Source organism: Bubalus bubalis, chromosome 8 (genome assembly GCF_019923935.1).
Source record: "Bubalus bubalis isolate 160015118507 breed Murrah chromosome 8, NDDB_SH_1, whole genome shotgun sequence".
NCBI lineage: Eukaryota > Metazoa > Chordata > Mammalia > Artiodactyla > Bovidae > Bubalus > Bubalus bubalis.
In genome coordinates this window covers 111,905,444-111,932,906 of record NC_059164.1, presented here as the reverse complement: position 1 = coordinate 111,932,906, position 27,463 = coordinate 111,905,444, and the positions used below count along the sequence as shown (strand labels likewise).

Here is a 27,463-nt window from a genome sequence, read left to right as displayed (position 1 = left end):
CAAGCATATACAAGACTCCTCCGTGTGTGTGTGTGTGTGTGTGCGTGCTGTGTGCTCACTCACATCTGATGCTGTGACCCCATGGACTGTAGCCCACCAGGCTCTGTCTGCAGGATTTCCCAGGCAAGAATGGGTTGCCATTTTCTCCTCCAGGGGATCTTCCCGACCCAGGGATTGAAGCTGCCTCTCTTGTGTCTCCTGCATTGGCAGGCGGATTCTTTATCACTACTGCGACCCAAGCTACATCCAATACGGACTTGAGATTTTGGTCACAGGTGAAGTTTGTCAAGATGGCTGTGTGATTGTCCCCAGCAATGTCCAGCTGCTTAGATGTGGGCATGGAATAAGCGAATACCTGCGCTGTGATTTTGCCAGGCAGACTCCATACAGGGAGAGAGGGCCGGATACGTAAGAGATTTGAAAGAGAGCTGTTGATTCTCTGGGTCACCGGATCCAAGCTGTGTGGGCAAGAGGAAAGAACATGGGGCGGGGAGGCAGGTGATGAAAAGCCATATGGTGCCTTGAAAGAAGACCTGGCAAGGTCAGCAGACAGCGGTGATGGTCCAATACTGTGTTTGAAATCAAGACCTCGAAAGCAGCAGCCTCACTGATGAGCACAAGATACACATCTCAGGTGCCTACTTTCTGCACCACAGTGGACCCACCCGCTGGTCCATGAGCCCCTTGAGAACAGGGATCCCACCTCACTTTTCTTAAGGATGCTCAACCCTGAGCCTGAATCTGGTACATCATGCTGCTGCTGCTGCGTCACTTCAGTCGTGTCTGACTCTGTGCGACCCATAGACGGCAGCCCACCAGACTTCCCTGTCCCTGGGATTCTCCAGGCAAGAACACTGGAGTGGGTTGCCATTTTCTTCTCCAATGCATGAAAGTGAAAAGTGAAAGTGAAGTCGCTCAGTTGTGACCGACTCTTCGCGACCCCATGGACTGCAGCCTACCAGGCTCCTCCGTCCATGGGATTTTCCAGGCAAGAGTGCTGGAGTGGGGTGCCATCGCCTTCTCCCTGGTACATCATGCATGCGTGCTAAGTCACTTCAGTAGTGTCCAACTCTGCGGCCCTATGGACTGTAGCCCGCTAGGCTCCTCTGTCCATGGGATTCTCCAGGTGAGAATACTGGAGAGGGTTGCCATGCCCTCCTCCGGGATCTTCCTGACACAAGGATCAAACCTACATCTCTTGGGTCTCCTACTTTGGCAGGCAGGTTCTTTACCACCAGCACCATCTGGGAAGCTCCAAATCTAGTACATAGTAAGTATTTTAATTTATATTTGTTGAATGAAATAAATAAAGTAGGGAAATAAATCCTACATGAGCAGTTGTGCGAAGTGCCTCTACCTCCTCAAGGTGGGAAATGATCTCCTCTGAGTTTAGGGCCGAACGAAGGACAGGACTTGGGCCAGGTGGCTGAACCACACATGAAAAATTCCAGGTACCTCTGTACAAACTCAATGTTTTTCTACCAGCTTGGATTCCCCAGAGCCTGGTGCTGACCTGCAGGACCTTCTCCAGGTGCCCACCCTCTCTCTGAGCCTTTTCAGCAAGGACTTCCTTTCCAGATTTGCACCCGGGGAAGGCTGGGGGCAAGGCTGTAGTGAGAAGGGAAAGGATGCTGAAGGGACTCTGGAGGTCAGACATGGAGAAGGGGAGAGTGGGGAGGGGCCCGTAGCTAGTTCATGTCTTCAACAGATATTTCTTTTTATCTTGGGCTGTGCCATTTGAGATCTTTGCTTCCCCATCAGGGATCAAACCTTTGCCCCCTGCATTGGGAGCGTGGAGTCTTAACCACTGGATCACCAGGGAAATCCCTCAACAGACATCCTTTGAGCCCCTACCGTGTTCCCCTCTGTGCCAGGTGCTGAGGACCCCTGGCTGATTAAGGAGGTTCATGGTTCAGAGAACTGTGCCGACTGCAGATATAACCGCCAAGGGACAGCGTGATCATTGTGGTTTCAGGCCGTCAGGGTTAGTCTCTGCCCCTAAAGCCCAGAGTCCTTCGTGAACTGAGCCGAGATGTGCAGACTGATGAGAAATGATTTTCTTGCAAATACCCTTGTGCACAGCAAGAGGAAGGGGAAAGAGAAGGCAGCGAGATCTGGGGCCCAGGAGAGGGAGCAGGGCTAGGGTCAGCTCATCTTGCCATCAGGCAGCAGTCTAGCGTCTCTCCTTCCTGTCTTGTCTCCTCCGGCCCAGACGGTGCAGGGCCAGACGTGGTTTTGTTGTCTCAAGTCTCAATCTGTTCACTCCCTCTAGTGGACATCTGTTGAGTCTGTTTACCCAGCATCCATCTCTCCAGCTCTTTATTAATCTCCCGTTTCTCACCTTTTCCCCCCAAATACTCTCTCCTGAAAGATGAGCCCTAAGGTGGGTTCCGTGAGTGAAGAAAACAAGGGGGCACCCGGACTTGAACCAGGGACCTCTTGATCTGCAGTCAAATGCTCTACCACTGAGCTATACCCCCAGTCACAACTGTCTAGCTAATATTTCATGTCCAGAATCATATCATGCTAACACTGACAATCAGTGGCAGAGTTAATTATCAACTGATTAAACAAGCTCAGTGGGTAAAGAGTCAGCCTGCAATGCAGGAGATCACAGGAGACTCGGGTTCAATCCCTGGGTCAGGAAGATCCCCTGGAGGAGGAAATGGCAACCCACCCCAGGACTCTTGCCTGGAGAATCCCATGGACAGAGGGATTGGACAATCCCATGGATTGGTGGGCTACAGTCCATGGAGTCGCAAAGAGCTGGACAGGACTGAGGATGAACACGAAAACAAATCTTTAAGAAATTTAGATCAGAGAAGAAACTGACTTCCAGAAATTCAAAAGTTATCAGGACTTTCCTTTCAGCTTTTTTCTTTGCTTCCTTCTCAAATTAGCTTTAATCTCTCAAACAAACCTCTCCAGGCAGCTGAGACTCCCACATCAAACACCTCTAGGTGTACATCTCCACAGTTGGGATGCCAGGGAGAAAAGTGTTTAATTCTGAAAAATCCTAGAGCCGGACCCTTATTGGCCTGGCTAGGGTTCTAACGCAACCAAGAGGAGTTGAGTGATACAACCATTTCAGGAGTGATGTCATGTAAGAATGTATCTGCTCCCACTCAGAATCCATGTCTACAGTACAGGGAGGGAGGGTGACTCCCCTGAAAGAAGTCAAAGTGAGCCAGGGCACAGCCCATGGGGCCAACTCTGCAGCTCTGGGCTCACCGGTCAAGTCTACCATGTGAAGGAGGAGAGCAGTCTATTGTTTCTGCTGCTGGAGTCAGCAGATGCCCTACACGGCCCAGATTAGTTGCTCTGCGTGCATGTGGGATCATCTTGGATCAGAGATTGAACCCGTGTCTCCTGCATTGGCAGGCAGGTTCTTAATCAGTGGACCACTAGGGAAGCCCTGTTCCAACTTCTAAGGCCCATCTTAAGAGCAGGGAATAATGACTGTTCCTTTTTCCTGCCCAGGGTAGGCATTTTGTTGTTGTTGTTGTTAAATAAATGAATGAATGGAGATCATTCCAGATCACCAGTATCTAATGGCCACCCAGATCTTGAAACACTATGCCAGATCGTGCCCGCAGGACTACAGGGTACAGCTCTTCCCTTTCTGTAGCTCATGGAGGAAATTTTGACACAGCTAGCCCAGCCACTTGCTCCTGGCTGCCACACTTTAAAAAAAAATTGTAGTTGACTAACAATGTGGAGTTAGTTTCAGGTGTATAACAATCTGATTCAGTATAGACACATATATTTTCTTTTACAGATTCTTTCCCTTATGGGCTTCCCAGATGGCATTTGTGGTAAAGAACCCACCTGCCAATGCAGGAGACATTACGAGACCCGTGTTTGATCCCTGGGTTGGGAAGATCCCCTGGAGCAGGGCATGGCAACCCACTCCAGTATTCTTGCCTGGAGAATCCCTTGGACAGAGGAGTCTGGTAGGCTACAGTCCATAGGGTGGCAGAGTCGGACACAACTGATAGGTTATTACAAAATAATGGGTATAGTTCCCTGCACTATACAGTAGGTCCTTGTTGGTTATCTATTTTATATATAGGAGTGTGTATATGTTAATCCCAAACTCCTGATTTACCCCTCTCCCACCCCTTTCCACTTTGGTAACAGTAAGCTTCTTTCCTGTGTCTGTGGGTCTATGTCTGTTTTGTAAATAAGTTTGTTTGCATCTTTTTAGATTCTATATGTAAGCAATATCATATGATATTATGATATTTGTCTTTGGGTTACTTCACTTAGTATAACTGCTAGGTCCATCTGTGTTGCCACAAATGGCATTGTTTCATTCTTTTAAAATATATATATATATACACACACACCACTCATCTGTCGATGGACATTTAGGTTGCTTCCATGTCTTGCCTATTGTAAACAGTGCTGCAATGAACATTGGGGTGTTTTTTGAATTATAATTTTCTCAGGATAAGTGCTCAGGATTGAGATTACAAGATCATATGACAATTTTATTTTTAGCTTTCTAAGGAACCTCCATACCATTTTTTCATAGTGACTGTACCAATTTATATCCCCACCAACAGTATAGGAGGATTCCGTTTTCTCCACGCCCTCTCCAGCATTTATTGTTTGTAGACTTTTTTGATGGTCATTCTGGTCTCTGTGTGGTGATATCTCATTGTCGTTTTGATCTGCATTTCTCTAATAATTAGCGATGTTGAGCATTTGGAGAAAGGGCTATGTAGGTCATCTGCCCATTTTTTGATTGAGTTATTTTCTTTCTTTCTTTTTTTTGCTGCTGAGTTGCATGAGCTGTTTGTATATTTTGGAAATTAATCCTTCATTGGTCACATCATTTGTAACTATTTTCTCCTTTTCTGTAGGTGGTGTTTTTGTTTTGTTTATCATTTCTTTGCTGTGAAAAAGCTTTTAAGTTTAATTAGGTCCCATTTGTTTATTGTTTTTATTTCTATTACTCTGGGAGACAGATTAAGAAGATATGCTGCAATTTATGTCAAAGAGTGTTCCACCTATGTTTTCCTCTGGGAGTTTTATAGTGTCTGGTCTTACATTTAGGTGCTTAACCCATTTTGAGTTTATTTTTTAATATGGTGTTAGAGAATGTTCTAGTTTCATTCTTTTAGATATAGCTGTCCAGTTTTCCAAGCACCACTTATTTTTTTTTAAAGATTAATTTTTATTATTAAGGTTTTTTATAGTTAAAACAGACCTATATTTATATCTGTTTATACTATTGTTGGCAGATAGTTGTTGTTTTTTTTAATATTATTTTATTTATTTATTTAAATTTTATTTTATTTTTAAACTTTACAATATTGTATTGGTTTTGCCAAACATCGAAATGAATCCGCCACAGGTATACATGTGTTCCCCATCCTGAACCCTCCTCCCTCCTCCCTCCACATATCATCCCTCTGGGTCGTCCCAGTCAAGCACCACTTATTAAAGAGACTGTCTTTTCTCTGCTGTATTCTCTTTCCTCCTTTGTCAAAAATTAATTGACCATAGGTGCGTGGGTTTATTTCTGGGCTTCCTATCCTGCTCATTTGACCCAGATGTCTGTTTCTGTGCTGTTCTAATTACTGTAGCTTTATAGGATAGTCTGAAGCCAGGAGATCTGATTCTTCCAGTTTATTTTTCTTTCTCAAGATAGCTTTGGCTATTCCGGGTCTTTTTCATTTCCATACAAATTTTAAACTATTTTGTTCTGCTGCTGCTGCTGCTAAGTTGCTTCAGTCGTGTCTGACTCTGTGCGACCCCATAGACGGCAGCCCACCAGGCTCCCCCGTCCCTGGGATTCTCCAGGCAAGAACACTGGAGTGGGTTGCCATTTTGTTCTAGTTCTGTGAAAAATGCCATTGGCGATTTGATAGGGATTGCATTGAATCTGTAGATTGCCTTGGGTAGTACAGGCATTTTAAGAATTTGATTGTTCCAATCTAAGAACAGGCTATATCTTTCCATCTGTGTTGTCTTCAATTTCCTTTATCAGTGTCCTAAAGTTTTCAGAATATAGGTCCTTTGTCTTATGTCAGTATATTCCTAGATATTTTATTTTTGATGTGAAGGTAAATAGGATTGTTTCCTTAATTTCCTTTTGATCTTTGCTAGTATATAGATACCATCAGATTTCTGTGTATTAATTTTATATCCTGCAACTTTACTGAATTCATTGAATTCTAGTCGTTTACTGTTACTGGCTGCTACACTTAGGTCAGGACTCTAACAACCAAGTTCCTACCAAGCAGCCAAATCCAGGAGCTCCAAGGGTGCAGCTGATAAAAAGGTGCCAACGGGAAAAGGTCCCTAAGACATATTCCTCAGTGAAGACAGTAAGCTGCAGAATGATACACAGAGTATGGTATGTGTGGTTTTTAAACCCTGTGTTTTTCTGCACTACCTACCTGTATGAAAATGCATGAGGAAGAAGCTTGAAAGGCTACACACCAGAAGGAAAATAGTGGGGGCCTGGGGGAGAGGGTGGGGGATGGAGGGTGGCAGGCACAGAGAGCCCTTCAGCTTCATCTGCACACATTTTCTTGGTGAGAATGTACTCTTGTGAAAACACATTTGCAGAATCAAAAAAAAAAAAAAAAAAACATTTTCAAAGGTTAGAGGCTGGTTAGTGTCTGCTCAGAGGGTTCTCCAGCCTTGGTTTCCAATGTGGACATGCCTCTGAATCCCCTGAGGAACATGCTGGAACTTTGCAACCCAGATCTCCTGAAGGAGAATGCAGTCTGCACCTTGCCTAGAGTCCCAGTAGGAGAAGCTGGCCCCTGGAAACATGAGTAAATAAAGCAATCTGCACATGCACTGTCAGCCCAAGATTTGAGCCAGGGGGTGTGGAAGCAGCTCCCAAGAGCAGGGCCTCTTCTGGGGGTCAGGGGGTGGAGGGGCAGGCAGAAAGCAGAGTTATCTCCTGATGAATCTGGAAAAGCTTCCAGAGTGGGTGGAATGCAAGAATGTAATTGCTGAAACCCCAGGGGCCTCCCAGATCCCATGGTGGACCCCAGGTTCCCCTTGGACCTCATACCTCCACCTCCCAGTGCTCACTTGAGCCCCCACTCAGGAGCAAACCCCCAGGCTCCACAGCTCAGCAGAGCTGAGCCGGGGCTGGGGGCTTCTGCTCCCAGGGCACCTCAACCAGGCGTTGGCTGCTTGGCATCTCCATGGGAACCACCAAACAGCCCAGTTCTTCCACAGTTGCTGTAGGAACCCAGCCTTGGTGGCTACAGGGACCGCAGTGCGGGGCCCAGCTCACTCCACACCCTGCTGTGGAGGAAGTGACACCCCGGTTCCTGCAGTAACAGCACTCAAAGACAGGTCAGAAACCACAGGGGCCACCCTGCCCCAGGAGGAGTCTGAAAATGCTACTTTTACCATCAGACTTATATGCAACCTACTCAATACCCTCGTTGAGTACACCACCTTCTTTCCACGTCTGAGCTCATGGTGATTTAATTTACCTATTCAAAGGACCAGCTTAAAGGCAAACTTTTCTCCCCAAAGAAAATGTCAGACTATCCATGGGGTTGCAAAGGGTCGGGTATGACTGAGCGACTTCACTTTCTTTCTTTCATTTAATAAGCACTCGTTATTTGTTACTCACATATGTCAGGCACTGTGTTAAGTGCTGGGGACATTCCAGGAAGACTCAGCGCCGTCTCACAAGGAGACTGAAGCCGAGGAGAAGACGGAAGAAAGCAGAAACTGGAGCTCAGAGTGAGGACTTGAGAGCAGGTGCAGAGAGACGTGGGGGCAGACACAGGTCGGAGAAGGTCTCAGAGGCAGGACACCCTCCAGCCCACGATCACCTTGCCATCAGGACTCTGCTGTGTGACACCCTTCTAGACCTCAGGACGGGGTGTCTGGTCTGCCCTCCCCCATGCTCCCAGGACCATCTCAGGCCACTGTGACGTTTGTGCGGTAAGTGGCATGCCGCTCCCTGGATCTTGCCCTAACAATTGGCTATGTGACTGCAAGAGGCTTATCCCACCCTCCTCTGTCTCTGTTTCTCCAGAAACATGGACCCCTGAGGCCAGGCTGCCCTCCGCAGGCAAAGATGGGAGCCAGGCCCGCCCTCATGCTGAGACCCAGGCTCCAGGGCCTTCCCACACCATCTCCGCAAGGGTCGGCAGCAAGGGTTGGTGGTGGCACCCTCTATGAGGGAGAAAAGGGAGGAGGTGGGGTCAGCTCTGCAGGCCCATGTGGTCGGTCACCACACCCTTGTCCCTTGTCGCGTTCTCCCACAGCACAACTGCTCCATCTCGGAGTCTGGTCTCTGCCCAGTGTAAGGTGTAGCCTGGAGGAGGCAGGTTCCGTCTTCACAGGATAGGGAACAACAGCTGATCTCCTCACAAGTGTGGCCTCCAGGCATGGATCTAAACCACTTTGAAGCTGTGTCTACCAGGAGGTGACTCCTTTACCTTCAGAAACAGAAAAATTGTTACCGAAACACAAGTTGATGTGTTCAACGCAGTGAAGCCAAACAATACCAAGATGTTAGAGTTTGCAACAGAGAAAGATTTTATGAGGGTCCCACAAGGAGACAAGTGGCTCATGCCTTAAAAAGCCCGAACTCCCTGAAAGCCCTCAGCAAAGCCCTTTTCTAGGAAAGATGAGGGAGGGGCCAGGTGAGTTGTTACAAACGTCTTGCTGTCAGATCCTTTGTGCTCCGAGGTCAGGTCACACTCAGGTAAACGTATTTCTGTAAATCTCTAACAAATGTTATCCTCTGTTCTGACAAGAAAGGGCACGGTCCCCAGAGGCAGCTTTCACCCTCTCAGGTCCGAGGTCCTGGCTGAACAGGCCGATCCCATTTGGCTCCCTCAGGGCCGGGTATCCAGACCATGCCTGCCATTATAGCTGAGGGAGACTGTGCCCATGGCTCAGCTGGTCCTCAGGCCGCCCAGATGGCGGGGGCATCCTATAAAGACTGCCGCTGCCTTTAGATCACAGAGGCGGGGAAAGGGGTGAGGTTCAGCGCTGCCTCAAGGCCTGGGTCCTGTCAGTGGCCTTCGTGAAGGCTCTGGAGCCCTGCTGGACACAGCCCCCAGCCTGTTCCCGGGGTGCCTCCCCCCACCACCCCACTCACCTCACTCTTTACCTGACCACCACCACTCTATCAACAGTTGGCTGAACGGCCCACTAACGGTCGGTGGTTCATTTGCTGTTGGTTGCTTGTGGGAGGGGCCCACTGCAGCAAGGGGTGAGCAGGACTCCCCACCAATGGCTGAGCAGGACCACTAATGGGCCCTCCCCCATAACTGTTGCCTGGCAACGGGGCACAGGTTAAGGGCACACACAATAATGGCTAAGCTCTGTTACAAAAATCTTGATAGCCCTTGTCGCACTGGCCAGGGATGGGCTCAGTCAAACTGTAACAGAGCAGGATGAGCACGACCCTTGGCAGACAGCCCTTGCTGGGCCTCATTACTCTTCACCCTGTTACTAGGCAACAGGTCTTGCTCAGCCATTGCGTGGGGCCTCAGTGGGCCCCGCCCACAAGCATCCAACCGTCAGTGAGCCACACCATTAGTTGTCCTGCTCAGCTATTGGTTACCTGCCCACTGGTAACTGTCCGTGAGGGACCACTGGGGAAGTGATTCAGTCAAGGGTCAGTGCTGTGGTGCCCATCAGGTGGAGAGTGAGCTAAGAGGGCCATTCAGGCCTTCTCCTGGAGGCCCTTCAGCTTACCCATCCTTGTTGGGCCAGAGGGTGAGCAGGAGGGCTCAGGGAACAGACTGGGGGCTGTGTCCTGAGGGGCTCCAGAGCCCTTACCAAGGCCCTCCATCAGCCTCGTTCCAGGCCTTGAGGCAGCGGTGAACCTCTCCCCTCTGTGGCCTAATAGCCGTGACCATCTGTCTGGTCATAGTCTTTGAGACCTGGTCTCCCACTTTGGGCCGCCGGAGGAGACTGGGGGCCAGTTGGGTTGAATGCCTGGCTCCCTCAGACAGCTGGGCAGGGTGTGGAACCTGGCCCTGAAGGAGCTGCCAACTGAGATCTGCCTTCTCTTAGTCAGGACTGGGACCTGGGAGGGTGAAAATTGTACCCTGGGGCTTTGCCCTTTCTTGTCAGAATAGAGAATAGCATTCATCTGGTAGAGATTTATAGGAATGTTACCTGACCATGACCAGATCTCAAGAACAAAAGATCTGACACTAAGTCTGCAACTAACCACACCCATCCCTCACTTTTTGCTTTTAAAGAGACTTGCTGAAAGCTTTCAGTAACTTTGGGGTTCTTAGGGCAGGAGCCACCCATCTCCTTGTACAAATCTGTAATAAGCCTTTCTCTGTTCCAAACTCTAATGTTTGGTATTGATGGGCCTCACTGTGTGTCCAGCACACGGGCTTGCAAGTTCGGTAAAAAAAAAAAAACCAGAGGCTGAGACACTAGCCCCAAATCCTCTATGACACAGACCCCCTCTTGCAGCAATAGTAGGGACACCCTGGTGACTTACATAAGAGTGAGCAGGCACCCAGATACATCCTGATAGGAATCAGAGCTGAGACCTAGAAGAGCTTTACGGGACCCTCACACAGCTAGAGGCAAAACTGCTGATAGAAGGAAGCCAAGGGCCTGGACTGGAGTGGAAATCACCTCCCTAGACATATCACTGACCTTAGCTTAGGAAGGGGATGCGAATGGGGTCATGATCTCCCTGAGCTCATCAGAGGAAAAGTGAAAGTGTCAGTCATGTAGGACTCTTCACAACCCCACCGACTGTATCCCACTAGGGTCCTCTGTCCATGGGATTCTCTATGCGAGAATACTGGAGTGGATTGTCATTTCCTTCTCCAGGGGATCTCCCAGACCCAGGGGTCAAACCTGGGTTTCCCCGCATGGCAAGCAGATTCTTTACCGCCTGAGCCACAGGTAAGCCCTCAGAGGGGTGACAGCTAAAAGATCCAGGAAGCGGGCCCTGGAGCATCTCTGGAGTGAGGACAGTCAGTTCATCCGCCCCACACCCCGATCCCGAGCAGGATCCCAGAATGTCAAGGCTGGCGGGAACCTCGGAAATGTGGTTGTCTACAGGTGAGCAAACTGGGGCCGAGAAAAAAGGGATTTTTATCCTGTGAGCTGAGACACCCTTCAGCCTCAAGTGCTGTTTACCTCCCCTTCCTCTACCCAGGCTATGGCTCAGATGGTAAACAATCCGCCCGCAATGCGGGGGACCCAGGTTCGATCCCTGGGTTGAGAAGATCCCCTGCAGAAGGAAATGGCAACCCACTCCAGTATTCTTGCCTAGAGAATCCCACGGACGGAGGACCCTAGTGGGCTACAGTCCATGGGTGTCCTAAAGAGTCAGACACAACTGAGCAACTGACACTACCCAGGCTGAACCTCTCCAAGGAGGGCGGGGTGCGGGCAGGGTTATCCTCTGTGAGGGCCGCCTTCACGGGAGCTGGGCCACCCACCATGGCCCAACACTGTGAGGCCAGGCCAAGGAGTCGCCGCCTCCACTGCGGACGCCCCACGCAAGCCAGCCCTTGGGCTCCCCGGTTGGCGCGCTGCTCGAGGCACGTGGGAACACAAGAACCTCCTGGAAAAACACAGCAAGTAAATCAACTGAGCGCCGAGAAGGCTGCCCCAGGTCTGCGCGCAGGGTCCCGCCCTCCCAGCCAGAGGCAGCTCCCCATTGGCCGGACCAGGAAACCCCGCCCCCCGTACAATCCCAGAGCCCACCCCCCACTGGCCGGCCCGGAGTCCCCGCCCCTGCGGTGTGAGCCCTAAAGCGGCTCCCTGGGTCCTGCTGAGCGGTCCACTCTCGTGGGGGGCGGAGATTTCCCCACACCGCCGCTGACTCCCAGAGAGCAGGAACCAGATCACGTGCACTCATTTGAGTTCAGCATATTTACTGAGCAATGATGCAGCCAAGGTTCCGCCACCGTCACAGTTCTTAAGGGCCTTTAACACCAGAACCCCAACTTCTTTACGAACGAGGCACCCGAGACCCAGAGCTGGAGTCAAACCAGGTTCCATCCTTCCAGGTCACGCAGTCTCCATTGATTGATTTTAGTGTAAAGAAAGGTCCTTTGAACACCTACTGAGTGCCATGCAAACTCGCAGGGCCTAGCCTGGAGCCTGGCACACTGAGTGCTTTGGAAGAAGGGGGAGCACCAGTGCATAGCGATCACTCCTTCGGTCTGAGTCTCTGTATTTACATAGGGCATTAAGCATTAGAAAGGCCTAGAAGCTCTGAGCCCTGAAGCATCCCCAAGGAAACACCTGAGACTAACTCTGTAGCTGAGGGTTAAGCTCTCATCAGCTACAGTAGCACCACATCCTGTCTGCACAGTCGCTGACAGCCCAGTCTGGACTGTGGGGCCTCTGGGAAGCGCTGGAGGATGCAAGAGCGAACAGAATCTATGGCAGGCCTGGCTGCGCTGTCATTGACGTGTATACTCTGTCCCAGAAATGAAAGCAGTGTTTCCACCCGCCCCCAACTCTGCTCAGGACTTTAGGAGAGGTAGGAAAGGTCAGAGGGGGGCAACAGGAAGTGGCACAGCTAGGGACCCAGGCATCTGGAAGCAGGCTTGTACACTGGACACTCCACACAGTGCCAGACAAACAAGACAACAATCAGAACAGCTGAGGACCCATGACTGCAGCTTCAAAATCAGCCAAACCAAGGGCTGGTCTCTAGGTAGCACCCAAAGTGGTGTGATTTAAGAGGCACAAGAAGCTAGCTGCCATCAGGACGTCTCCTTGAGGCCTGATGCTATTGTCGAAACCACCCGTCTGAACTTCTGCTTTGGTAAGAGTTTTGTTCCACTGAGGTACTGAGGGCACCTGTGGGATATAGCCCAAAGGGAAAGTCTCATTTCACTCTGCACCCGAAGGACCTTCCACTCACTCCAGAAAATAAAGGTCCTTCTTGAGTAATTCTGAGTGGAAAAAGGGTGGAGATGAAGGGGGCCCTGAAGGTGAAAGGAAGGTCAAAAACTAGGCTTCCTATGGTTCTGTTGACTCCAAATCTATTACGACCCTGACAAATCTAAGGTGGAGGATGCAGGTGGGTCACCTTCAACCGATAAGGAACGTGAGGCTGGTGGTGGCTAAAAGATTCACCTAGATCCCCTGGCCTAACTCTGCCATGAGCCCCAAGTTCTAGAAGACACTCCGTCCTTTAACGTGACAAGTCAGGCCTGGCAACCCCACAGTCCACGCTGGCTCACCAGCCTCACTCTGAGTAGGACCTTCCCCTAGGGGAAGGACTTCTTGGGCCCATGGTGCACCTGACCCCCCACACAACCCCCCAGGTATCAGGTGGGGGGTCCATGGAGCATGCATGAACACTGAGACCCTGGGGGAAATGTCATCCACTCCAGGCTTTAGTTCCCCCCAGTCTCAGCTGATTACCAGAGTTAATCACGGATGCAAACACCCACTGAGGAAAGAACAGGAAATACTGGGAATCACTCTGGGCCAAGCATACACATCTAGGAAGACACCTGGTTTCCAGGGCAGCAGCCAAGGCACCACTATCGGCAGGCATCCCCAGGCTGGTCTGGACAGTGCCTCTGCCATCCCCATACAAGGAGGCAGCAGGGTAATTCCTATCCCTCAGGAGATCTTGGTCCCCTTTACAACCACACATAATACTTACAAAAGCACTTAGAAAAACTATAAAAAAAGAAGTTTCAAAATAATAGTAACAAATTCAAATTTCCAGCACCTATTCTTCAGGCTTTCTGTCCACTCTGCTGTTTCTCTTGTTGATGGAGAAACCCCAGGCCCTCAATGTCCCTATCATCTGGCTCTCTTGTCCCTCCATGCTACTAGTCAAAGGCCCCCACCAAAGTGTGGACTCCCTTAAGCCTTAATGGAGCCGTTATAAGTCAGGAATGTAGAAAGGGCAGCAAAAAGTGACAAGGAACTGAGGCATCTGGTCACCCCTATACACTGTCACCAAAAAGGCCACTGCTTCCCATTTGAATAAAGGGGGGGCGGGGCGGGCTCTCTCCAGAGCCATCCTAGAAGAAGGAACCAGCGTCAGGCACGAGTGGAAAAGCTCCGTAGGGGTGGGGAAGAGAAGGTCCTGCCCAGGGTGACCCTGCAGGCTCCTGCTGGTCAGCCCTCCTCCGAGCGGCTGGGCCGGGGCCGGGGCGGGCTCCCCAGGAGGGCGGGGGGCCCGGGGCAGGGCGGGCCCACCTGGCCCCGGGCGTGCGTCTGCATGTGCACCGCCAGGTGGTGGTTGCGGTTGAAGGCCCGGCCGCACTGAGGACACCGGTAGGGCCGCTCGCCGGTGTGGATGCGCTGGTGCCGGAAGAGGTCGGAGGGCCGGCGGAAGGCCTTGCCGCAGTAGGGGCAGGCGGGCCAGCCCTGGCTGTTGCCCGTGTGCAGGCGCTGGTGCAGCAGCAGGCTCTTCCGCTGCTGGAAGAAGCGCAGGCACTCGCTGCAGTGGTACACCTTGGCTGTCGCCGGCCTCCGCCCCACGAAGGGCCGGCGGCCCTCGCGCTCCTCGGGGAGCCAGCGGATGACCGGGCCGGGCACCACCACCTCCCCCGGCTCCAGAGCCGAGTGCGCATCCCCCCACCCGGTGGGCGAGCCGCCCCGGGCCTCCCGGTGCTCCTCCTCCACGTGGCTCCGCTGGTGAATGGTCAGGTTGATCTTCAGGCGGAAGCTCTGGCCGCAGTCAGGGCAGGGGAAGGCCCGCTCCTGCCGACGCGGGAGGACGCGGGGTGGCTGGGCCCCAGCCCCTGTGGGCCGGGGATCCCCCGTCCGCGCCCGGGGGACGCCCCCTGCGTGAAGCCGACCGGAACCCCCGGTCCTGCTCCTGGGCCCTTTGGGGATTCCACACACGGCCCGGCTCGGGGACGCCCCGGGGAAGGGTGGCTCTGGCATCATCTCGTCCTCAGATGGTGCTTCCGTCTTGATGACCACAGCATCATCCCCTGGCAAATGGAGTCTGCGTTGATCTCGGGGCCCGCCACACCCCACCCCCCAGCAGGCTCCCCGCCCCGGCCGGCCCGCCCGCCCCCCAACCCCCCGACCAAAGCCGGGCTCCAGATACACTAGCCCGGCCCACACCAACTTCCCTGAGCCCCTGGCCCCAGAGTGCTCATGCCTGGGGCAGGGAAACCACGCTGCAAAACCAGGAGCCGGGGTCAGGGCTCAGACCAGGGGACACAGATGGATGAAAATGAAGAGGAGACAAAGACAGGCCCATATCCTTAACCCTGAGACACGCTGGCCTCATGGGACCCTCCAAAGTTCTGACGACTTTAGCTCTGATCTAGGACAATGAGCCCTGCAGGCCCTCACGGCCCCTAGACTGTAAGATGCTTCATGCCTGGACCTGGCAGGTGACTTGGCTGGCTCAGATCTACTGGGCCACATGACAAATCTACACCAAGCGTCCACCGCCTGCCCCGCACCACGCTCTTAGGTGACAGAAAGCAGGCGGGAGGCCTGGGCTTCCCCCACTGACTCTGAGGCGGGACTGAGGCGGCGACGGACGGTCTCAGCCCCAGCTAGCAGGGGTCGCCATGGCCGGGGAGGCAGTGCTGCCTGGAGCCCTGTGTTCTCCCACATCCTCCAACTGCTGCTGCTCTGGCTTCCTCTGGAGCCAGCCCCTAACCACACTCTTCTCTGACCGCCCTCCACTCCCAGACCAGCATCCGCCAGCCTTAGCTGCCAGACCACAGAGTCGGCTTCCCGGTGACAGCGAACCTGGCCCTCCTGCCTATGAGAATGAATACCCCCACCCTCAATGGGCAACTTCCAAGGTTCAGGACAGGAGTGATTTCCAGTGTTGCTGAAGCCTGAGCTTAAACCACAAGCTGGGAGACCACTGAGGATGAGAGCTGTTAACTGGTGAGCCCCCAGGGCAGCACCCGACAGCAAGACTGTGGGCTCTCTGCTTAAGGCTCACCTAGGAGTCCTCACAGATAACTCATGGCAGAACCTCATTTCTATGTTAGAAATGACCCACTGTTTTTAACTTAGTCCTCCAGCTACAGAATCATTAAGAGTTTAAGAATCACCTAAACTTTGAGGTAAAAAACCTTGTTGCACTGAATAGGCTGCCACGGTATCCTCGGGCTTAGGAACTAGTGAGGGTCTCAGGCCCTCTTCTTTGAAGAGGCAAGGCTCCCAGGTCTCTTCATCTGAGGCCAACCCCAACCCCAAGGGGGACCCAGATCACGCACGTGCCTCCCCCAAAGCCAGAACCCGGGTGGAATGGGGGCAGGCTGGATCCCTTTCTATTGGGCCAGAATAGGCAATAATTGCTTTACTTTTTCCTGCTTATCAAGGTGTAAGGCCGGTTCACAGAATATGCACAGACTCTCAGCAGGAAGAACTAATTTCAATCACAGCCTCCATGCTCAAACTGTAAGACGTGATAGGCAGTCCAGCTGGGCTGTGTCACAGGGCAGCCATGACACCTGACCGCCCCCTGGCAGCTCACGGCTTGTCTGCAAGCAGCACCTTCCCAGCCAGAGCAGACGGCGATGGGGAAGAACCAGACCACAGGTGACCGGGGTCCTCAGAGCCCCAGGAAGTAATACTTGGGGGTGAGGGAGGCGCCCTCCAGAGGAGAGCGCTCCCCAGGTCCATCATGCAAGCCCACCCCCTCTCCCAGAGGGGCCCCGAGGTCTCCCGAGGCTCTGCTGAGGCCATGGGGCCTCCTCCCTTCACTCACCTGGCTCCAAGCTGGGCAGGATGTCCCTGGGAGGGCAGGTTGGTGACTCCCCATCTGAAGAGTCTTCCTCCCGTTTAACTGAAGACAAAATGCTGACGCCGGCTGGGGGCCCTGTGAGACAGAGTCCCGTGAAGGCCTTTCCCAGCCACCAGCCTGGAAGGAGACACAGCCATCCCCTAGCAGGCCCAGGACATGCTCCAGCTCCCGGGCTCAGGAAGAGGAAGCGCCACATTCTGTCCCGAGGGTAGTGGCTCCCCACCTCCAGCCCCCCAACCTCTGCCTCAGAGGTGAGAAGAGTGGGGCGAAGGCTGTGCCCCCTGCTCCCACGCAGGTGGTGCTAACAACTGGCCCCTAAGCTTCGGAAGGTCACCCTGATGGGCCTCAAAAGGACAGAAGGTTTGGGGAGACCGCAGGGCCCAGTGCCAGAGCAGGGACAATAAGAAGGTCTAGTCCTCTGACACACTGGCTGGGAAGGACTGACACAGGGAATGGGGGAGGGGGGGTCACCCATATTCAGAGCGGCCCATAGCCAGTGGGGAAGCAGCACGGAAGTAAACGGACAGAAAGCACCCCAGAGACTGAATGGTCAGGCTGGCAAGGACGGGGATCACCAAATTAGCAAAAGAGCAGTCTGGAGACAGAAAACAAGGCTCTGGGTTATCTGCTAGATGTGCTCCGGATTATAAGCCATTTTTGTGACAGGATGGGTAAGAATGTTCCTTTAAACAAAAGCAGAGAACACTGGGAGGGATGACTGGAGCCACAGAGCCCTCGGAGACCTTCGGAAGGAGGACACTCACGCTGGCACCGTCCCAGACACATAAGTTGTACTGCTCCGCTGACCTGATGGTCCTCACTTCCTGAAGAGGCCCCGCATCACCCTCTTGTGCCCTTCTTCACTCTAGCCAAACTGGTATATCTCGCCCCCAACATACCTGAGGAACTCACACCTTTGCTCAGACTGTGTTCTCCTGCTGAAAATACCCTATGTTCCCAGCAAAATCCACCTCTAAGACCCATCTCGGGGCCCGTTTCCTGGGAAGCCTGTCCGGCGCAGAGCAGCCTGGCCCGCCCCCAGCCGTCTCTCCCACCCTCGAGCTGCAGCGCTTCTTCTCAGTTCCGCTTGTCGGGCCCTGTTCGCACAGCTGCCCAGCGGCCCTCACTCACCAGTGCCCGTTTCCGGTGGAGTCACCCTTGTTTCCCAGTCTCGCTGGCGCTCCAGGGCCTGACCTTCTTTTGGCTCCTCCTGGGCAGGGCTCACCGGGCTGGGGATCTGCTCTGGGTACGGAGGAAGGCCTGGGGAATGCAAATCAGTGACACTAAGGGCGACACAGAGGTCTCCCAGGACGCTGGGGAGTGGCTGACTGCAGTCACCTGGCCAGAGGGTATGACAATGAAGTGAACCTCACTGATCGTCTAGGAACTATTCCAGGCTAAAGAGAAAAAGAAATGGTACATGTAGTATGTTAAGTTATCCGATAGTACCATGACACACAGGACCAAAGATCTGGCTTTTTTTAGGGAGTCCTGGCTCGAGACAGTTTAACAGCAGTTCCCAATCCCAAGTCCTCTAGCGGGCTGGTGTATAAAGATCCCCTGGGGAGCACCCCCAAGATTCCCCTCAGTTAGTTCTAGGTGGGCCTAGGAAGTATGCATTTTTAAAAAATGAGTGGAAGAGACATGAATATTTCACAGAATGAAAAATTAAAATGGCCCATAAACAAATAAAACTACATCGGTTCCATAGCCAGGCAGACACTACAAGAAAATTACAGACCAATATTCTTTATGAACATTGATGCAAAAACCCTGAACAAGATACTAGCAACCTGAATTGGACAGCACAGTAAAAAGATTAAATAGCATAACCAAGTAGAAATTTATTCCTGGAATGCAAGGATGGTTCAATATGTGAAACTAGATCAATGGAATACACCACATTAAGAATGATGGGGAGAAAAAAAAAAACACATGATTATCTCAGTTATGCAGAAAAACATCTGACAAAATTCAATACCTTTTTTGAAAAAAAAATCACTCAAAAAATTAAGACTAGAAGGAAACTACCTCAATATAATAAAAGTCTTAATAAGGCAGAAATTCAAACAATATGCTACGACATAGATGAACCTTGATGATGTCACGCTAAGTGAAATAAGCCAGTCATACAAAGACAAATACTCTATGATTCCACTTACATGAAGTACTTAGAGAACTCAAATTCAAAGGGACAGAAAGGAGAATTGTGGTTGCCAGAGGCTGAGACAGGGGAAGAGTTATTGTTTGATGGAGCAGAATTCCAGTCTGACGAGATGAAAGGAATAAGAGATGAATGTTGGTAACGGCTGCACAACCTGTGAATGTATTTAGTATCACTGAACTGTACACCTACAGTTAATTTGGTCAATCTTATGTTATACGTATTTGATTAAAGTAAGAAAAAAAATAAAGTGCTGATACACAGTACAATACACATGATCCTTGAAAACATTATAAATGAAAGAAGACAGACGCAGAAGATCATGCACTATATGATTCTACTTATATGAAATGTCCAGAATCAGCAAATCTATAGACTCAGAAAGCAGATTTGTTGTTGCTAGGACTAGGGGGCTTGGCAGGGCTTCAGGTGATAGCTGAAAGATACAGGGCTTGTTTCTGAGGTGACAAAAAATGTTTTAAAATTGACTGTGGCTGCACTTATCTATGAATATTCTAGAAACCAGTGAAAGTGAAAGGGGGCTTCCCTCATAGCTCAGGTGGTAAAGAATTCACCTGCGATGCAGGAGACCCCAGTTCGATTCCTGTGTCAGAAGATCCACTGGAGAAGGGATAGGCTCCCCACACTAGTATTCTTGGGCTTCCCTAGTGGCTCAGATGGTAAAGAATCCATCTGCAATGCTGGAGACCTGGGTCCAATCCCTGGGTTGGGAAGATCCCTTGGAGAAGGGAAAGGCTACCCACTCCAATATTCTGGCCTGGAGAATTCGAGTCAGACGCAACTTTCACTTTCACTTTTACTGAATTGTATGCTTTAAATGGGTGAACTGTAAAGTCTGTGAATTATTTCTAAAAAAATCTATTTTTTTAAACTACACTGAAATATTCCTTACACTGAAATATTCCTAAACTACACTGAAATATTATCACACAGACTAAAATCCTACAAGTCTGACCACATTCCCTAGTGGCAAGGCTGTGGGGAAAGAGGCCCTCTTTCACAACACTGATGGAAATGGAAATGATACATCTTGTGTGTCTGAATGCCATTGAAGTTACATCAAAATGACCTATAGGTCAACTTGAAGGGGTTCCCAAGAGCCAAGAATGGGACAATGTAAGCATGAAAATAATGGTTGCAAAGGACTGCATGTATAAAATATTCACCTACAAAGTTATAATAATAAAAAAAGGAAGAAAGAAAAGCCCAAGTATTGGTCACCTTTGGAGACTTCTAAGGAAGCAACTTTTCATTCCAAAAATTGATGACAAGAAATATTTAAGCAGCTAATCTGCCTTTTCTGTACAGACCATATTTCAAGGTAATTAAAAGAGCTGGTTAGGGAAATTATTCTTTATAAAAGAATTTCAGCTACTAGGTGCCGATGCCCATATGCTCAGTCATGTCTGACTCTTTGTGACCCCCTGGAATGTAGGCTACTCAGCTCCTCTGTCCATGGAATTTTCCAGGCAAGAATGCTGAAGTGGGTTGCCATTTCCTCCTTCAGGGTATCTTCCTGATGCAGGGATTGAACTTGCGTCTCTTGCACCTTCTGCATTGGCAGGTGGATTTTTTACCACTGCACCACCTAGGAAGCCCTCAGTTCAGTCAGTCGCCTCTGATTCTTTGCCACCCCATGGACTGCAGCAGGCTAGGGCACCTAATAGGGAAGCCCTATTAGGTGCCAAGGTAATGACCAAATTTCACCATTTTACAACCCCTAATTCAGTAATGAATCTAGGCAAGTCTTCAACGGCCATTAAATTCATTAGGTGAAAAGTTGATGGGGAATTTTATAATAGAAGGATAAAGCTGATAATCACAGAAAGAAAGGCAACCGAGTAAGACCTGAAACTATAAGACTCCTCGTAGAAAACATAAAAGCTCCTTGACATCAGTTTTGGCAAAGATTTTTTTTTGGATTCAATATAAACAAAGGAACATCAAACTTAATATAAACAAGGAGAAATACATCAAACTAAAAACCTTCTACACAGAAAAGGAACCATCAACAAAATGAAAATGCAACCTATGGAATGAAAGAAAATATTTGCAAGTCATTCACTTGATAAGGGGTTAAGATCCAAAATACATAAAGAACTCACACAACTCAATAGCAAAAAAAAAATTCAATTAACATTTGAAGATCTGAGTATCTGAACAGACATTTCCCAAAGAAGATGTACAGATGGGCAGTGGGCACATGAAAAGATGCTAAACATCACTAACCATCAGGGAAATGCAAATCAAAACCACAATGAGACATCACCTTACATGTCCGAATAGCTATTTTCAAAAAGACAGGAAACGACAAGGATGTGGAGAAAAGGAAAACTATGTGCTCTACTGGTGGGAAGGTAAAATGTCTCAGCAACAAGGGAAAGCGGTATAGGGGTTCCTCAGAAAATGAAAAATAGAGCTACCAGAAGGCCCAGAGACGCAGGCATTTTCCCAAAGAAAACAAAAACATTAACTCAAAAAGGTATCTGCACACCAACGTTCACTGCATGCTGCGGCATTATTTACAACTGCTGAAATACAAAAATAACTTGAGGGTACTGATAGATGAACGGATAAAGAAAACGTGGTGTGTATCTGTGTGTGTGTGTGTGTATGTATATATATGTGTGTGTGTGTGTGTGTGTATATATATGTATATATATACACATATAAATATAATGGAATATTATTCAGCCATAAAAAAGAATGAAATCCTGTCATTTGCAACAAACTTTAGGGTATTTTGCTAAGTGAAATAAGTCAGACAGAGAAAGCGATCTCACTCATACATGGAATCTATTTAAAACAAACCAAGATGAAGTAGGAAATGGTAACCCATTCCAGTATTCTTGCCTGGAAAGTTCCACGGACAGAGGAGCTTGGCAAGCTACAGTCCATGGGGTCACAAAGAGTCAGCCACAACTGAGCACATCAGCATACACCATGATCTAAAATGGTTGTTTCCTTTTGTATTCCTACCAGAAGACTTTGGGACTTCCAATTGTTCCATATCCTTGCCAGTGTGTTTGGTCTTTTAAAATTTTTGACCTTTTTAATAAATGTATAGCAGTAGGAGAAAAAACAAAAAAACAAAGAGGGGCTTCCCTGGTGGTCCAGTGGTCAAGATCTGCCTGCCAGTGCAGGAGACACAAAGACATATAGCATCGATCCCTGGTCCAGAAAGATCCCACATGCCAGAGAGCAACTAAGCCCCTGCATCACAACTACTGAGGCAGCACTCTATAGCGTGTGTGAGCTACAACTACCAAGCCCACCCGCCCCGACTACTGCGCCCATGCACCCTAGAGAAACCAGCGCATTGAGAAGCCCACGCGCCAAAACTAGAGAGCAGCCCCCGCTTGCTGCAACCAGACCAAGCCCGTATGCAGGAGCAAAGACCCAGCGAAGCCAAAAATTAATTAATAAATCTTTAAACAACAAATAAAAACAAGATCACAGATACAGAGAACAGATTGGGGGTTGCCAGAGGTGAGGGGTAGGGGGTAGGTAAAACGGGTGAAAGCAGCCAGAGCGTGGCCTGCCCTGAGCTAAGGGGCCTGCGCTCCTTCCTGGTCTCGCACTGTGGGAAGTGCAGAAGGGCGGGACACGCATGGACTGTCCCCAGCCCCGGCCACGCCTCCACTCACCTGCACCTGGCCTCCTGGGGTACACTTCCTCTCTCTCATTCCCTTCCTCCCGGCCCCACGGGCCTTCAGGACAAGGCTCCTCTCCCCTCTCCATCTGGGTGAGGATGTCTGGTTTGGAGATGGCATAATCTGCGTGCAGAGTAGAGAGAGAGCTGGGTCAAGACTGGACACCCGCCACCCAGGTGCCCAGAGACGCAGCGACACCTGGAGGAAGAGAAGCCAAAGCTAAGACACAGCCTGCAGGAGGCCCATCTGTGGGCAGGACCCAGAGCATCATCTAGACAGCCTTACCCAGGGAGACCAGCATCTCGTAGTTGCCCCTCATCACGTGCTTGTACAGCTCCTTCTGCCACTCGTCCAGCTTGCCCCACTCTGGCTCAGAGAAATACACGGCCACGTCATCAAAGGTCACGGGCACCTGGAACCACAGGGTCACGCAGGCTCACCCACACGCCGATGGGCAGGGAACGCGGGCTATCCCACCCCCGGTGCCCAGGGCTTACCCTGGGGACCTCGCCCTTGCTGCCTGGGGGCAGCCGCAGGATCCAGAAGTTCCTGTTCCTCAGCAGGTTCTCCATGTTCTCCAGCCGCCTCTGCAGCAGCCCATACTCCTGCAGCAGGGTCCCCAGCATGGCCCACTTGCCCTCTAGCTGGTTCCCGAACTCCACGGCCGTCTTTTCGCAGTCGGCCAGCTTCTTCTCGGCCGTCCCCGTCCGCCCCTCCAGAGTCAGCAAGCGGGTCAGGCAGGAATCCACCTTCTTTTCCAAGGCCTGGATGGCGGCCACCACTGTCCACAGCGTGATCTCCGTGGAGTAGAGGTAGGAATTCTTCTCAGCGGCCGGCTGGGGTGATGCAGAAGGAGTTGAAGGCCTTTCATCCCCCGTTGGTTTGTCCTTCTCTGGAGCCTGTCCAGCAAGAGCAAGGGGAGATATGATCACAATTATCCAGTGAGATGTCCATCTCAAAGAGAAACCTCAGAATGGCACCTTCCCAGGTGAAGCCCCACCTGGGATCCTGAGGACCCAGCAGGAAGTGGAGGAGAGGGAGGAGCAGGGGGGATATCCATCCTCAAGGACAGGCTGGACCAGGGTGTTAGCAAGTGGGAATCAGGAGGAAAAGCATCTGTCACCTCGCACAGGTGACTTCCCTTCCTGGTCTTGGTCTCCTCCTCTGACACTCAGAAGCTCGGTAGCAGTGGTGCTGCTCACAAGCTGGCTGAGCTCTGCAAAGTTTGTTATGCATTTCAACTCCAACCCCACATCTGTAAAAAGGGGTAATAATAATACCTACATGATGGGATTGTGAGAATTAATGATACTGTCATAGTAAAAAACACTTAACATGATGATGTCCAATGTGGCAAACACTCAATAAATGTGAGCCCTGTGTTGTTGACAACAATGTTGAGCTGACGGTGGGTCCAACTCAGGGGTGCCGTTAAGTCGTTCACATGGCCTTTCTACTCCACCCTGTTCATTACATTGTCCTTCAATGTCTTGGGGGCTTCCCTGATAGTTTAGTTGGTAAAGAATCTGCCTACAATGCAGGAGACCCCAGTTTGATTCCTGGGTTGGGAAGATCCACTGGAGGAGGGCATGGCAACCCACTCCAGTCTTCTTGGGCTTCCCTTGTGGCTCCGCTAGTAAAGAATCTGCCCACTGTGCGGGAAACCTGAGTTTGATCCCTGGGTTGGGAAGATCCCCTGAAGAAGGGAATGGCTACCCACCAACTCAATGGACATGAGTTTGAGTAAGCTCCAGGAGTTGGTGATAGACAGGGAAGCCTGGTGTGTTGCAGTCCATGGGGTCACAAAGAGTCAGACACGACTGAGCAACTGAACTGAACTCGATGTCTTGGAAAAGAGCTTCTGAAGTTCCTCAGCTGACCTCAGGGCCCGATGACCAGGCCTCAGCCCCAGTTTGTCTCGCTAAAAGCCTCGCTGGACAGAGGGACCACTTCACCCCTTATCTGTACTCATCCCCATGGTCAGATCACCATGAAGTCCTATCTGTGCATCTTCTAAAACTATGTCAAGTCCACCCTTGCCCCTCCTACTCTGGGGACTAGTCCAGGCCCCAGTCACCTTTGCCCGGAACCCTTGCTACTCTGCGCAGTTGGTTTCCCCAGTTCACCCTTCTTCCCCCGCAATCAATTTTCCACAGGCTGACCAGTAATCTTTTAAATATAGACTAGAGCATTTTAGTCCCCTGACTGACAGCTTCCCGGTGTACCCAGAATAAAATCTAAACATCTTATCATATCCCAGCCTACCTCCTTGACTTTATATCCTCCTGGGTACTAACTACCAACCAGTTCCCCTAGCCTCTGGGATTCTTAAGACGTACCTGGCTCTCTCCTCTCCCTTTGCCTATGCGCCTCCCTCACCCCTCTTTACGCCTGGCTCCCTCTTCTGTTAAGACTCCAGCTTAAACACTGCCTCACAGAGACCTTCACCAACTAACACATCTAAACTAGGCCCCCTGCTAGCCCTTCCTTCACGCCGTTTTATGGCTTGTGTTGTTCCCCAGGAGAACATAAGATCCATGAGGACATCAGCTCCATGAAGGTATGTATTATTCACCATTGTATTCCCAGCTTCTAAAAGAGTGCCTCATTCATAGCAGATGCTCAGTAAATGCCTACTGAGTGAATGAGTGAATGACTAAACAATTAAACACAGTCATTCAATAACAATGACTAAAGACCTGTCAACAGTCAGTACAATGGGGATGCAGAAAAAAATGATGCAGTTCTTCCTTGTGCTGGAGAAAAGTTATGTACATAGACAGTCAAATTAACAGTGTGATACCAGGGGCTAATCAAAGTTGAGGGCAAGTCTATCCTGTTGGGTGAATGTTTTGGGGATCTCAGGTTGCTGCAAGAGAGCAGGAGAGAGGCAGATGAGAAGGGCCAGGAAAAGTGCTGAGAAAGTGGTCCTGGGCTAAGTGGGAGCTGAAGACCACACCTGTAGCCCCAGGGAAAGGCCTTGCTGGGGGCTTCCCCCAAGGAGCAGGGCTGTAAGTCCCAAGAAGGCCCTTCCTCTTTTTCGCCCTTGCACTCAGAGAGCCCTTAAAAACACACAGACACCAAACTCACCAAAGAGGAAAGAAAAAGAAAGTAAAAGTGAGGTCACGTTTGACTCTTTGTGAGGCCATGGATCTCCAGGAGATCTTCCTGACTCAGGGGTTCCCACATTGTAGGCAGACACTTTACCATCTGAACCACCAGGGAAGTCCTCCTTAAAGAAGAAAAGTTCCTCCTTAAAAAGTATCCAAAATAATCAGCATCTAGAAAAATCAAGGCTTCAAAAACCTTGTTAAGATGTATTAATAATGGTAGATACGGGTTGATGTCGCAGTGGTTTAAGAACCCGCCTGCCAACGCACGAGACCCAAGAGAGGCCGGCGCGATCCCTGCATCAGGAAGACCCCCTGGAGAAGGAAATGGCAACCCACTCCAGTATTCTTGCCTGGAGAACCCCATAGACAGAGGAGCCTGGTGGGCTACAGTCCACGGGGTCACAAAAAGTCCGACACGACTGAGAGACTCAGCACGCGTGCACGGTGAATTGAGCTCTTCACAAATGTTTTTCTACTATGTCCAAAAAAAAAAAAAAGGCCAAAAGGTTATTTTCTCCATACTGGACACACTGTATATTATCAGCAAAAATTTCAGTATCTGCTCATCTTTCATTAACCACAACAAAAAAACAAAAACACCCGCCTACAATCCCTGCAGCAAACAGCACTCAACACCTTCTCTTTGCTGTCAGCGCACGTGTGCACCCGAAAGGGGACCCAACTCCGGAGCCCCGGGTGGGCGTCAGGCTCTGGCCTCTACTCGACTTGGTGTGTAACTTTGGGCGCGTCCCGCCCCCCTCCCCCCGCAGCCTCAGACCTCGGTCGTCAGAACCGATGGGGCCGGGGTGCCTGTCCACCCCCCCACCCCGCCCCACCCCCCGGCCTGTCTCCGGGCCGCCGGGCCTCCAGGCCTCCAGTGAGACAATGGACGGGAGGAGACCGCCACTCGGTTCCAAGACGAGGGCTTGTCATCTTAAGTGTGACCGCAAAGTCCGGCCGCTCCCCCGACGTCGGGGCCGCCCACCCGCCGCGCACGGCCTGGCGTTTGGGCCGCCCAAGGCCGGGACGAGAGCAGCCGGGCGGCCCGAGCGGGCCGGACGCGCGGGCGCGGGGCGGAGGCGGCGGAGAGGAGGCCGCGCCGCGGACCGCTCGGGGCGCCGCCCGACCGAGACCCTCGCGGGTCCACGCGGCGGCCCGGCGCGGCTGGGTGTCCGCGCGCGGGGCGCTTACCGGGGCGGGCGCCGCTTCGGCCATGGCTGCCCGCGTCCCTCGCTCCGCGGCTCTCCTCCCGGGGGCCGGCGCGGCGCGGCGGCGGAGGCGGAGCGGAGCCGCCCAGCCTCGGAGCTCCTGCCGGGGCGGCCGCGAGCTGCGTCCGAGCCACGTGCCCCGCCGGCCCTTTAAACAAGAGCTGCGCTCGCGGCCGGGCCAGAGGCCGCGCGCAGCGCCCCCTGCAGCCCGAAGGACCGCACTCCCGCGGCCTTCGGTGCCCACCAGCCCCGGGCGGCCGCGGGGGTCCCGCCGGGCGTAGGGGGAGCCGGCTGCCCGCCCTCGCCTGGGCCGCGGGAGTCGACGCCGGGGCCGCACGCGCCTCGGGGCCCACCGGCCGGGATTCCGTCGGGCGAAGCCGACCCTCGCGCCCGGGCCGGGCGAGGTGCTTGGGGGGGTGGCGGGTGGAATCCAGCCAGTGAGCTAACAAAGGAAACGCGTTGGAAACTTCGAGCCTTTGGGGCAAGACGTTCAGTCATCGCCAGGTGACCTCAACTGTGTATGCACTTGATCTGCCGTTTTAACACCTCTGATGTTAGTTTGGGTATACATTTTGCGCGGGGAAAGCCAAGGTGGAGTGGGAGGGATCGAT

General features: G+C 51.5%; 1 protein-coding gene and 1 non-coding gene across 4 annotated transcripts; both read right to left on the bottom strand.

The window, feature by feature from the left end:
- Positions 1-2,408: 2,408 nt before the first annotated feature.
- Positions 2,409-2,480, bottom strand: TRNAC-GCA. The gene has a single exon. It is a non-coding gene; the product is annotated as a tRNA-Cys (tRNA).
- Positions 2,481-11,847: 9,367 nt separating this feature from the next.
- On the bottom strand, positions 11,848-26,969 carry ZNF783 (zinc finger protein 783). Of its 3 annotated transcripts, none has more exons than XM_044947019.2 (7): positions 26,836-26,969; positions 23,029-23,430; positions 22,817-22,943; positions 22,526-22,654; positions 17,825-17,953; positions 16,658-16,810; positions 11,848-14,906 (listed from the first exon to the last, which is right to left on the bottom strand). In XM_044947019.2, the coding sequence occupies exons 1-7, from the start codon at positions 26,857-26,859 to the stop codon at positions 14,083-14,085; spliced, it is 1,788 nt and encodes a 595-aa protein (XP_044802954.2). In that variant the 5' UTR covers positions 26,860-26,969; the 3' UTR covers positions 11,848-14,082. The 3 variants fall into 3 exon arrangements, with proteins under 3 accessions (XP_044802954.2, XP_044802953.2, XP_006072283.3); XM_044947018.2 differs by lacking the exon at positions 26,836-26,969 and adding an exon at positions 23,532-23,649; XM_006072221.4 differs by lacking the exon at positions 26,836-26,969 and adding an exon at positions 23,532-23,645 and having other exon boundaries at positions 16,658-16,768.
- Positions 26,970-27,463: the final 494 nt, after the last annotated feature.